Consider the following 12,362-nt stretch of genomic DNA (forward strand, 5'->3'; position numbering starts at 1 on the left):
TGTGTCATATTCCTCCTGAATCTTTCCCCCTCAGCAAGACCTGCAGTTCTTTCAGCATTCGTCCTTTCTCAGACCACAACCCTGCTTCAACTTCACTGTCTAACCTCTCCAATAGCCCAGTGTTAGCAATTTCACCCTGGCTCTGTCTTCTGCAGTCAGGTTCCTTGCCCCCTTGCCCTCTTGGTGCTTTATCAGTTGTTGGACCTCAACATCAGATCATGTCCCTTCTCGTGAGATACTGAAGCCAGTCTTCAGTTCAGAGATTCCGCAACTATGCTGGCTGAGATACGAGTTTGTACTAGCCAATATCAGACAAACCATCACCATTACGAAGTAGTGTTTTTACATCTTTCTAAATGAGACAATCTTGCAAAATCTTTTCCGGCATCTTTCTTCCTCAGGCCTCCAGCATCCACTCCTCATCTCATCTGACTGAGGGCCTAGGTACACATACACACAAAAATAGGCACCTACATTTCGATGCACCCACATATATGTTTATGAAGTCACCAGCTTAGTTTCTTCATTGGTAACTTGAGAGGGAGGAGTTTCAGTTGGATGGTGAATGAGAACGCCAGATTGCAGTTTTAAAATGAGTTGGAGGAGAGAACGTCTGTCAACATCTTCTCCAGGACTCGAAGGAAGAGGAGATATTTCCTAACTATTGGAGATGGTTGGATCAAGTTAGGGATTTTTAAAGACTGGAGAAGAGGAGGGTGGGATTATAAGCAGTAGAGAAAGATTCGATAAATAAAGAGGAAGAGATTGTTGATTATCAAATAAAAAAAGACCTCCTACTGATGGATACACCTTTAGACAATCAGGAAGAAGATATTATTTCAATGTGAAGGAATTTAATATCTATACAAATAACTCTTTAAGGTTTACAAAGTACTTTTACCTCTGTGAGCTCTTTCGATCCTCATAATTAACCCTGTGTCCTATAGGTTGTTATATTATAGCCTAGGAAACAAGATGAAAAGAGATTAAGTGGCATGCCCAAGGGCCATACAGAGAGTAACACACCCACGGACGCAGGGAGAACAACCTCTGCCCTTAGAATAGAGGACTTGGACCTAACAAAGATGTTCTCTCAAACACCCTCACTTCCCATTTCTCATTACCCATTACTCCACTCCAGTTACACAAAAGGATGGTGACATCCTTAATTTTTTTCATCACCTACAGTTGATCTACTTCTGTAACTGAAGGCCTTGCAATTTCCTTTGCTGAATCACTCCTTTATGATTTCATATTTTTGTTTTATTTTTTCTAAACATATATATATATATATATATATATATATATATATATATACACACCCAGAGGAAGCTGGGTGGTATCATAGAGCACAGGTCACTGGACCTGGAGTATGGATGACCAAAGTTCAAATCCAGTTTCAGATACATACTAGCCCCAGTCAAGTCGCTTAACCCTTGTCTGCCTCAGTTTCCCCAAATGTAAAATGAGGAGACTAGCACCTACCTCCCAGGGTTGTTATGAGGATCAAATGAGATACTTGTCAAATACTTGGCACAGTTCCTGGTCCATGGTGGACAATGAGTGATCATTTCTTCCTTCCTTCCCTCTTTCCCCATGACCTGAATTCCTTAGAACTTTCCTGGGCTACCATCCTTTGCTCTGACTTTCCTTTCCTTCTTACCAAGATCAGTTCAACTCTAAACTATCCTTTACTTCCCTAACCTTTCATTTCTCACAAGTCACCAAACATTAATACTTGATCACACCCACCATCTTGTCTCCTTGTGTTCCTCTGCTAAAACTGTGGAATAGAACTGGAGAATGTTATACAATCATGTTGACTAGGTCTACTACAACTGGCCACCCAATGCAGCAAGGGGATTCTTTTACTCCTCCCTCAGAGATTCTCTCTCCCATTCCCCACAGAAATTGTTGCAAACCTTCTCTTCTCAAGTCTCCCAGCACCCCCTCCTCTGTCCCTCATAGTTGAGGATCTGTTCTCATATTCTGCTGAGAAAATGGAGACCATCTGTCTGTGAGTCTCTTTCTTCCTTCACTGAAACTCACAAAGCCCAACATCATCCCCTCCTTTTCTTTCCTTTACTCCAAACTCAGCAGTAGGAGTGACTTTTTTCCTTCCCAAGGCTAAATATTTGACATGTACTACTGATCCCATCCCCTTCTACTTCTCCAGGAGACAGTCCCCAGAATCACTCTCCTCCTTGCATCTATCTTGAATATCTAAGTGCTGATCCCTCATCCTTATAAACAAATCACCTCAATCCCTATCCTAAAAAATACCCACCTTATTCAGCTTAACTCCTTCCAAAAGTTGTCCCTACTGGTTGCTTTCACTCCTTTTCCTTCTGCTTTTCAACTCTGTATCGTCCATTTCTAAAGTTCCAAAGTATATCTTGTTTGTTAACATTCACTAAAAACAACTCGAATTTCAAATTCCCTCCCTTCCTTCCACCCATTGAAAAGATAATTAATATGATATCAACGGAGTGTCTGTTAATTTCTTAGTCGATGGTTCTTTCCTCTACCCTCATTCTTCTTGACCTCCCTGTACATCAGACACCTTTGGCCAACCTCTCTGCTGCATGTCCTCCTGGCTCCCCTTCCTACCTGGTGGCCCGAGTCTCTTGTTGTCTGACATCCATATCCTGTCTCTCATCGTGAGTATATTCCATGGCTCTGAACTCGACTTCTTCACTCCATTTTCTGCTCTCGTAGTGACACAGAAGTTTATCGCTTATCTCTGTGTAGATGACTCCCAATCCTCTTCACTTTCAGGCTCACGTCCCCGGCTGCCTTATGGACACTCGGTACTAGTTGCTCCACAGACATCTCAAACCCAGTCAATCCAAAACAAGCCTCTATTTGTTTCCCTCGCCCCCATGATCCACATCTCTTCTAGCTCTTCCTTTCTGTCCAGGCCATCATCATCATCTAGTTATGCAGGTTAGCCCCTGTGACCTTCACCCCACATGTCTAACCAAGGACTAAATCTTGATGCTTCTGCCAGCCATCACTCTGGACACTCATCTGACATCCCTCCCCATGGACTACTCCAACAGTTTCTAATAGGCCTTCCTACCACATTGTCCTCCACTTCAGTCTCCTCTCAGTACATCTGTAACTGATCTTCCTAAAGCACGTGTTAGACATTACCTATCCACTCACAGAATTCTAATAGCTCCCTATTATTCCTGGGATCAAATATAAACTATCAGGCTGACATGGAAAGTCCTTCACAACTTGTATTTCTTCCTTGTAGTTTAGTTCAAATGGCCTCCTTTTTGTGTGTTTTTGATTTAATCCAGTTGATGTTTTGGTCCTCATGTCTGGAATAGTTTCTTCACCTCCACTTTCCAGAGTTCCTGCTTTCTTGAAAGGCTCTGGTTAAGTTCCATATTTTACATGAAGGACCAATGCACCAACCCATCTTGTGCCATATTTGTGTGTGTGTGTGTGTGTGTGTGTGTGTGTGTGTGTGTGTCTATGTGGCTGAATATATATGTATACCCATACCTACATCTCTCTACATGTGTGCATTTTGTTTCCAGATTCTCAGGGAAAGGGAAGAAACATTCATTAAGCACTGACATTTTACAGGCACTGGGATAAGTACTGTATCAATAGGCTATGTGACCCTTACAACATCCCTGGGAGGTAGATAGGGAAATGGAGACAGAGGTTAGGTGATGTCCCCAGGGTTGCAGAGCTAGTAAGGTCTTTTTGGTTGTAGGTCAGGGCTCTGTGCAATATGGTAGCTCTACCCACTAAGGCACTGATGGTCTCACTCTTTTTCTGGCACTCTTACCAAATTTGTATTGATTGATTATAAACTGGACCCATTCCCTTTGGATCAGAAGGGCCAACTGAATTTGAATTACATATAAGAGGGGATAGTCCTAAATATATCTTAGCACCCACATCCTTTTACCCCCCTCAGAATTTCTAGGACACCCTTGACTCACCCAGTGCACAAGAGGATATATAATACAAGTGTGTACCAGACTTCTTTGCCCTGTAGGAAAAAGGAAGGGGAAAAACCCTTGCATTTAAGAAATATTGTTTTCCAAGACTTTCCTTAAGAATCATCATTGCATAACTCAAGATAGAAGATTCTGTAAACTTGCTGAAGCAAAGTGAGATTGCAGGTGAGTCCCAGGTTTTCATGCTTTTCGCTGGGATGCTTCAAGTCTTTTCTTAGGTGATTCCTTCTCCTTGCTTCAGAGTGAATTCTCAGGAATCCTCCATGTTGACAGCAAGCTGATGGCAAGAACTCCCATTTCTGTAACACTTTCTTGACTTTCTTCATGGTTGACTGGTCAGACAGGGAACGCAAGCCTTATTTCATCTGTAGTTCAGAAGATTCAGTTGTAATCTAACCTCTTGGGTATAGAAAATGGTCTGAAAAAAATCTTGAGGTGAAACTGGGGTACCTGAAGAGGGCACTGTCAACATGAATCCAGGGCTTCCTGATTCCCAGGCTAGCCTTTGGCCCATCATACTACAATTTAACAAATGATTCTCCTCATTAATCTTACACTCTTGCTCGCCACCCACGAGTGACAGATTTTTTTAAAATTCACTCTCCCAATGATAAATTCAATAATTTGATTAGTTACAGATTGAGTTAAATATAAGGTAAATTGGCAGTCTGTTGAGATGTCCTAACTACCCAGTTTGTGGGGGATGAAGTCAGAGAACACATCCACACCAGGAACTAAAAAGCTGGAGTGTGCTCATGAATTTAGGGTAAGCTCATGCTCATGGATGATCAATAGAAAAAAACTTAAAGATGCATTTATGTGTTCCCATATTTGTGAAGAAACAGAAGAGTAGTTTGGAATGACTCCATCCCCAGAGAGTGGTTGTGTGTGGACCTATTGGAGATGGCTGAGAGGACTTGTACCTGGGACACACGGGTATCCCTCCTCACTAGGCTACTCTCTTTACACATCACTTCCATAAGAATTTCACTCCTAAATTTATTCCTGGTGAAAACTATTAGTAAACTAGGCTCCCAGATATAATAAAATTATTACACAATTTTATTCCGAAGAATATTTTTCATTTTAATATAAAATTATGTAGGTCAAGAAATAGTCCTTTTACAAACCTTAAGGTATTTGCCTGGATTTGTAATAAGAATGATTCAAGAAGAGGTCTGTAAGGTCTCCATTACAAAGTGTCATTATATACAAAAATGTCTGACTGGTTTTCTGTGTAGGATGTAAAAAAAAAAAAGAGCTGAAACTGCTCCCCACATTTGAGTGCAGGCACAACAGCTAAGGTAACCTGGCCAAGCACACCATCATTTGTGAAGATGAGAAGGAAGCCTTTGACAGTCTGAGTTTACCCAACACTGGCTCATAATCCAGTAATGGAGCGTAATCCAACACAGTGTAATCCAAATTTCAGCCCTCGTTAAATTGCATAAAAACAAATCCTTTAGAGAGAACTCCCAGACCAGCACTAGAGGCGAGAGGGGACAGAACGCTACTTTTACATATCAAGCTCAATGGCCTGGTGTCCACGTGGTCCCACCCTCTCCCACCCTTAGTTTCTGTTTGTAAGCAGCACAACTGGTCCCTAGGGGACAAGGCTAGAATTTGCATTTGCCTGTATCATCATTTCTGTAAGAGATATGCAAAAAGAGCCTCCATGGTCGCCTGAAAAGACCAGGATGATACATGCTCTCAGGTAAACACAACTGGCTCAACCAACTTTAATAATTGTCATTGATCAGAGGGTTACCTAAGAGATGATGGTGACCCACCATGGATTCAAAGGGGTACAGTTTCCAATGAGTTTGCTCTTTTCCAAATCTAAGACTACAAAGAGTCATTTGTGCATATCTTATTTAAAGAGAGATGTCTATTATCTCAAAATATTTTAGAAAATCTCATTGGGTCAAGCTTCTTTGAACTCAAAATTTTGCTTTCCAAAGAAATTCACATTGAAGCAATAAGAGGTGGCTTGGTTTAAATACTCTCCTGTAACTCTCTACATCCCAAGTAAAAATGCAGGGAAGTATTCTCCCATTTCAAGGATTCAGTGGTGAACCACAAGAATTCAGATGCATGGATATTGCTGCAGCTCCATTATGGTACAATAATTACAAAATATAGACCATCTCTTTACAAATACAAATTATAGTATGTTACAAGTCATGTACAGGAAATCTCTATGATATATTTTTTTAAACAAACGACTCATTTAATGCTAAGTTTACCTGGTTGTGATTGCATTTGTAAGAATGCAGTTATTCCAGTGTAGATTTGCCCTTTAAGGTGACAGTCAGAAAATAGACCATCTCAATGATATTTTCCTATGTAAACTGGTGTTACATAACAGAACTGGGGGGGGGTGTTTTTTCCCTTTTTGTACCTCTTGATAGGTAGAGTCTGACATGAAACATTTCAGAAGAAGTTTAGATAGAAATTAGGATACAATTTTGGGGAAAATAAAGGAGGGAGAATTAAAATGGATATGGCCAGGGCACAGTTACTTGATATGCTAGAGTGATGATGAGAAAACGACATGGCCAGTTGTGACTGCCATCACCTGTCCTCCGTTCCCATTGTTTGTGTGAAAAGACACACAGTGGAACCTACAAATGCTTCCCACAGAAACCTTTCTCAAAGACATACTATAGCTTTGAAGGACAGGCTAGGTGTCACACTTAACTCCTCTCTTCCAAAGGGTGGTTTGAACCTGCTTCGGTTCGAAGGGGCTGTTCCGCACAAGGGACACCAACCTCTGTGATAGAGGCTTCCCCATGCTGTGCCAATCAGGGCAGACTCCCTAATAGGTTTATGGCTCCCTTGAAAGGTGCCTTCACTTGAACCAGTCAGATTAGCTACTGACCACCATGAAGCCCTTTTGCCTGGACTCTTTTCATCCCGCCCACTATTTACACTGCAGCAAGTTTCTCTCTAAACACTATAAGGTTGTGATGCATATCATCTCATCAGCCAAGTCCTCTTCATATCTACCAGGGTCTGCTTCCTCATCACTATAACCAGGACCAAAGTCAGGAAATTCATCATCTCGTCTGTTTAAAATGGGACACACGTCCCCATTGGTCCCATTGCTCATATTGCCATTCAGAAGATTACTTGCAGCACTCTCCATCTCATCAATGGTCATGTCACAAGCATCAGCGATTTCATGTTTAGTGGCAGACACAAATTTAGGGTCCCTGGCATAGCGACCTAAGCCTTCTGAGATCAGGACCTGCAAAGCAAAGAATAAATATGAGTTTTGTGTAGAGGGTATTGGCAAATTAGAAAGGGATTGTAAGGAAAAAAATCATGGATTAATTTATTACATTTAAAAAGTAACAACCACCCAAAAATACCCTTTTTCAACTTAGAAAAAACTCTATGAAAATATTGCAACATGACTTTAAAAAAAAAGCCCTCTTACAAACGAATCGATAAAGGACTTATTCTTCATCCAGGATAAAGTTGCAACCAACTTCAAATGACCTAATGAGACAATTCTTTACAGTTCTTTTTTTTTTTTTTTGGTTTTTTTTTGCCAGGCAAATGGGGTTAAGTGGCTTGTCCAAGGCCACACAGCTAGGTAATTATTAAGTGTCTGCGACTGGATTTGAACCCAGGTACTCCTGACTCCAAGGCTGGTGCTTTATCCACTGTGCCACCTAGCTGCCCAATTCTTTATAGTTCTTTACCATTACCTCTGCATCTCTGAGGGCCAAACAGAACTGATGCTTCATTTTAGAGAGAAATTCTCTCTGATGGGCACAGGAGACAGCTGGTAAGATAGCATGCTTGGCCTCCTGGCATCAACTACGGCTCCCCCTGCACTTTCCATTTCCAACCCACACTTTCCACAATCAGTACTCACAGCTTCTACCAAGCTGTCCGCACTTCTCTGCTTGTCACTGTGTTTGTGTCTGAAGTCATTGGGGATGGTCAGACTGGCTGGGGTGAAGGTCCGATAGGAGATATCAGGGTCATCTGTATACCAGGAGCTCCGGTGTAAAGAAGGCAGGCTTCCATTGATCTGATCCAGGGAGTCTGACCGGTCTACTTGGATCAGGGGAGTATAGTAAGGAGTCCGGTCCCTATATGGCGGGGTGGCTGGGGGAGTAGCCCAAGACCGGGTGGAGTGACTTGGTGAGTATTTCTGAGCTTTACTAGAATCCAGGCCTGCGACTGCCATGATCTGAAGAAAGAAGGAAAGATGGGGGGACATCCCAGGGCTCCTATCACAGTTAGTCCAATCACTGTAGCTAATCTAGATTTGTTTTTGCTTTCCTTTATTGAAATGCAGTTATTTCATCACTTATAGTGAGTCACAGTTTCACAGGGAAAACACAAATATTAAGACTTTAAAAAGAGATGGAGAAAATAGGGCTCAGTTAAATTAAGAAGCTAAGTGCTGGGACATCATGATGAATTTGGGAGGGAGCCTAGTGATTTTAGCTCATGGAGAAGATCCTAAGAAATCCCAAGAAATTCTAGGATTCTAGACCCATTATTTAGTTCTCCCCACTCACAGGGTCCCAACCTTGTGTGAAGTTAGGGACTTTGGTCAGGGACCCAGAAGAAAGGAGAAAAAAATGGGCCTGGGTTTCAAGAAGGCAGTGTGTCAAAGGGAGGAGATAGCACCTGTGAGGTCTCCTGGATATGGAAGGAGGGTTTTCCTCACCTGTTGCTGCATCAGGTGCAGGGGCAAAGCTGCACGATGATGAAAGGAAGGAGACAGAGTGATCTCCTCTTGACTGCTCTGCCTCCGCAGGCATTCAAAGTTGAAGGATGACCTCCGATTTGCTAGGAAATAAGAATCATATTTCATGCAGTCATTGAAAAGAGTTCTAAGAGTCCCTTGCCTGGCACTTCAGTCAGAGCTGACCCAAAGGAAATCACCTGATATAATGACAATAGATTCAAGAGGAATAAAATGTTTTAATAAAAATATAATAAAAATCAACATTCATTATTAAATCAACATTAAAATATTTTGAGTAAACAAAGCTGAAGATATTAAACATAAAAAATAATAAAACATCTCTCATTCAGAGGAAAGGCAGAGGAGACCAGTATTCTATGTCAAGTTGTTGAGATAGGCAAGAATCCTCAGCTTACTACTTCTACAAATTATACATAAAGAGAAGACAATCCTCAAAGTGCAACGATTAAATGGACTATCACTGGAAGCAATGACAATTCAGATTTGGCCTCTAAGCATGAAACTTTTTTTTTTCCCCAGAGAGGAACCAACTCCTGCACCTGGTGCAGCTCATGGGTTAAAATAAAGGTTGACCAGGTTGCCCTTCTCCTCAGTTCCCTTTTGTTCTTTTACAAGAGGAACTGCACCACTGATGAAAGTGAGTATTGTAAAAATCTAGCTAAAGTAAATCTTCCGTTCTTCTCCCAGTCTAGCAGCCTTGTCAAAAATGGAAAACATTTTATTCTAACATGACCTATTGTTGATCAAGCCAAGTTAGCTCTCTAAATTACTGTTTCCTTGTCCAAATGTTTATTAACTACCCCATTTATTGATGCATTCTGGAATTTTGCTAGGGCCTTGCATTCATGTTCACTGATGGATAGCTGACAAATGGCATTCTCTTCCCTTTTCTGAAATTCAGAACAACATTTGCTGTTTTGTGATCCTAATCCCTTTCTGGGTCATGCAACAGTGGTTTTCCATGATCCCTTTGTGTAAGGTTTTGAGTTTTACATTTCACCATTGATCACTGCACACCGTGGCAGTTTGAATGTAGCATGTTCTTCTGGCTCTGCTCATCTCACTCTTTCCAGGTGATTCCGAAGGCCCGTCTTTCGTGATTTCTTCTCGGGCATTCCCCAATGGGTGGGCACCCCCTCAATTCCCAATTCTTTGACACTATGAAAAGAGAGCAGTTCCTGATTCTTAATCAAGTTTAAGAATGTGTTCATAGCAGGATGCTCTCAATAACTTACGTGAGTAGCCGCAGTGGGACGCTATATTACAAAATGACAGCAATGTTGTGAGATGATCAGCTGGGAATGTCTACTTTTGTTCAGCAATACTGTGATTCGAGAGAACTCTGATGGACTTTAAAGAACAGTATCCATCCCAAAGACAGAGCTGATGGGGTCTGAATACAGATTGAAGCTGACTTTTTTTCACTTTATTTTTCTTGATGTTTCTCTTTTCTTGAGGGAAGGAGTGATTGCTATGTTTACTTCTGCAACGTGACCATTGTGATAATGTTTAAAAAAAGCCTGTGTTCCCAGCAGTCCTTGACCTGCATGGCTTGGGGCTGCCTTGCCCTTTCTGCCTCATGCCTCCCACCGTTCTATTCTACCTCTTGGTCCTCCTTCTCCAGCCTTCACTACCATGGTCCTTCAAAGCTTTCCCTTCCGGGATCAGAAGGGCTTCTTCCTTGATGGAGCTGATGCACCATCATGGATAATTCTGTGAGAAAGTTCCACATGTGTCATGCCATCCCCGAGGCTAGGGACTGGATCTTCTGTGGACTGGCTGTCTCCCAGGAGCCCTGTCTGTGCCAGCTGCTTCATGATGATGGGACAGGTTAAGCTGAATTCCATCAGTGGAAGGCCCTTCTTTCAGAACATCTACATAATTGAATGATGTAATTCTCACCTTTGGGTCTTCCCTCTCCTTCACTCCAAGATCCAGTGACCAAGACCAACTCTGTCTACAACTTGTGATGTTCCCGAGGGATGCCCAAGATTAGAAAGTGGCATCCAGGAGTGCCCAGCAAAGGAGAAAGGTCACTGAAGTGTCATGGTCCTGAGGAGAGGCTAGTCTTTGCTGTATTTGTAACCTTAGAACCAAACCCCACCCTACTCCCCTGGACTGTGGCAGGCATCTGGGGGAAACAGTGGATACAAAATGGAGCCCAGGGTCCCAAAGATCCTAGTTCAAATCCAACCTCAGATATTTACTGCCTACTTGACCCTGGGCAGATCGGTCTCAATATCTTCAATTGTAAAATGGAGATAACAATGGCACACCTTTCCAGGGCAGTTGTGAGGATCCAATGAGATACCGACTGTGAGGGCCCTTGGCCCAGAGCCCAGAGCAAACCAGCCTCAATACCTTGCCAGCCTCGCAACCTGCCTTGGGGTTCTTCTGATTTCTTATTAGAAGCAAGAAGTGGGGAGGAGGGCAAAGGCTCCTTGGGACCCCTCCCCAGACCTCTCCTACAGCATTCAGGAGAGCAGGGAGGCATATTTCAATATTAACTGGGCAGGTTTCTAGCCCAATTAAAATTACAAGCAAAACAAAACAAAACATGTACCTGCTGTACGGATCCTTCACTCTTCAACCTGCCTGGGTCTGGATCCCTATGAGATGTGTATGGGAGGGGATGCATTTTGTCCTCCACTGGGACTAGCTTGGTGCATTCTGTCAGAGGTCCCTTGGTGATAACAGGGTCAGCAACCCACCTCTCCCCCACCCCTGGCCACCATCTTGGATCTGGGAGGCAACAGAGGCTCCTATGGGTCCCAAGGGGACTGGATGATCAGCGAAGAGACTTCAAGGAGAGAGAATGACTCATGTTTTGGGTCAGGAACTCCTCCTAATGACTGGCCCAGGTCAGGGGTCTTCCCTCATCTGGGCTTTGCAGGGGGGTCCTGCCTAGGCATGACTTGGGGCATCTGTGACTATCTATCACCCCTTGATCTCCCTATGTCTGGCAGTGGTTACTGTCTCTGTCTGGATAGACCAACCCTGGTCAAGTCCTTCTACTTCCCCAGATGCCAGAAGGCCCTTTCCCCTTTAATGTCTGGAGGCCAAGATGGGGTGTTGGAATTTGGTGATAGATAAGCATGTTCTGTCCTCATCTCAGGTTGAAGAAAATCCAGGACTGATCGCCTGCTGGCACTTCATAGGATGGGAGGGCTCTGGTGAGATCTCAGGGTCAGAGAACTTAGCCTGGAGTGTGACCCTCACGTGGCCTAGCAGTATAACCCTGGTCCCTGGTCTTGACCTCATCACAGAATCAGAGCTAAAAGCATCCCCTGAAAGGTGGGGAAACTGCCCCCTGGCAAGGGAGCAACCAGCCACCTCCTTCAGCCTGGAGATGTCCATGAGGAAGGGCTCCTTGGTGCTGATGGATTCAGGGCAAAGACACACAAGCAGGAAATAAGGAAAAAAGAGGTGAAAAAGAAGCCAAAAGAAAAAGAGAAAGGAGAGGGAAGAAAAGCGAGAAAAGAAGCCAGGAGTGGGTGGGCCAGCCCTCTCTGGGCTCCATGAGGACCCTCTCCAATGCTGAACTACCCTTCTGTGGGCCACAGGTTCTAGGAAGAGGAGACGCTCTCCCAGGAGGCTACAGAGGACCCAGGTGAGGATGCCCCCCTCCTCCTCACAAAGAAACA

At 43.3% G+C, this 12,362-nt stretch overlaps 1 protein-coding gene across 8 annotated transcripts in view; it reads right to left on the reverse strand.

The window, feature by feature from the left end:
* Positions 1–1,373: 1,373 nt before the first annotated feature.
* Positions 1,374–12,362, reverse strand: part of CACNA1D (calcium voltage-gated channel subunit alpha1 D) — a 350,522-nt gene continuing 339,533 nt past the window's right edge. For 7 of the 8 annotated variants that reach the window (XM_074199181.1, XM_074199185.1, XM_074199184.1 and 4 more), the window contains 3 exons: positions 8,677–8,798; positions 7,870–8,190; positions 1,374–7,233 (listed from right to left, as the gene is read on the reverse strand). In XM_074199181.1, coding sequence (XP_074055282.1) covers positions 6,940–7,233; positions 7,870–8,190; positions 8,677–8,798 — 737 coding nt within the window. In that variant the 3' untranslated portion in view covers positions 1,374–6,939. The remainder of the gene's footprint in view (positions 7,234–7,869; positions 8,191–8,676; positions 8,799–12,362) is intronic. The other variant, XM_074199182.1, reaches the window with a different exon arrangement.

The sequence above is a fragment of the Macrotis lagotis genome, chromosome 8 (genome assembly GCF_037893015.1).
Source record: "Macrotis lagotis isolate mMagLag1 chromosome 8, bilby.v1.9.chrom.fasta, whole genome shotgun sequence".
Taxonomy (NCBI): Eukaryota; Metazoa; Chordata; class Mammalia; order Peramelemorphia; family Peramelidae; genus Macrotis; species Macrotis lagotis.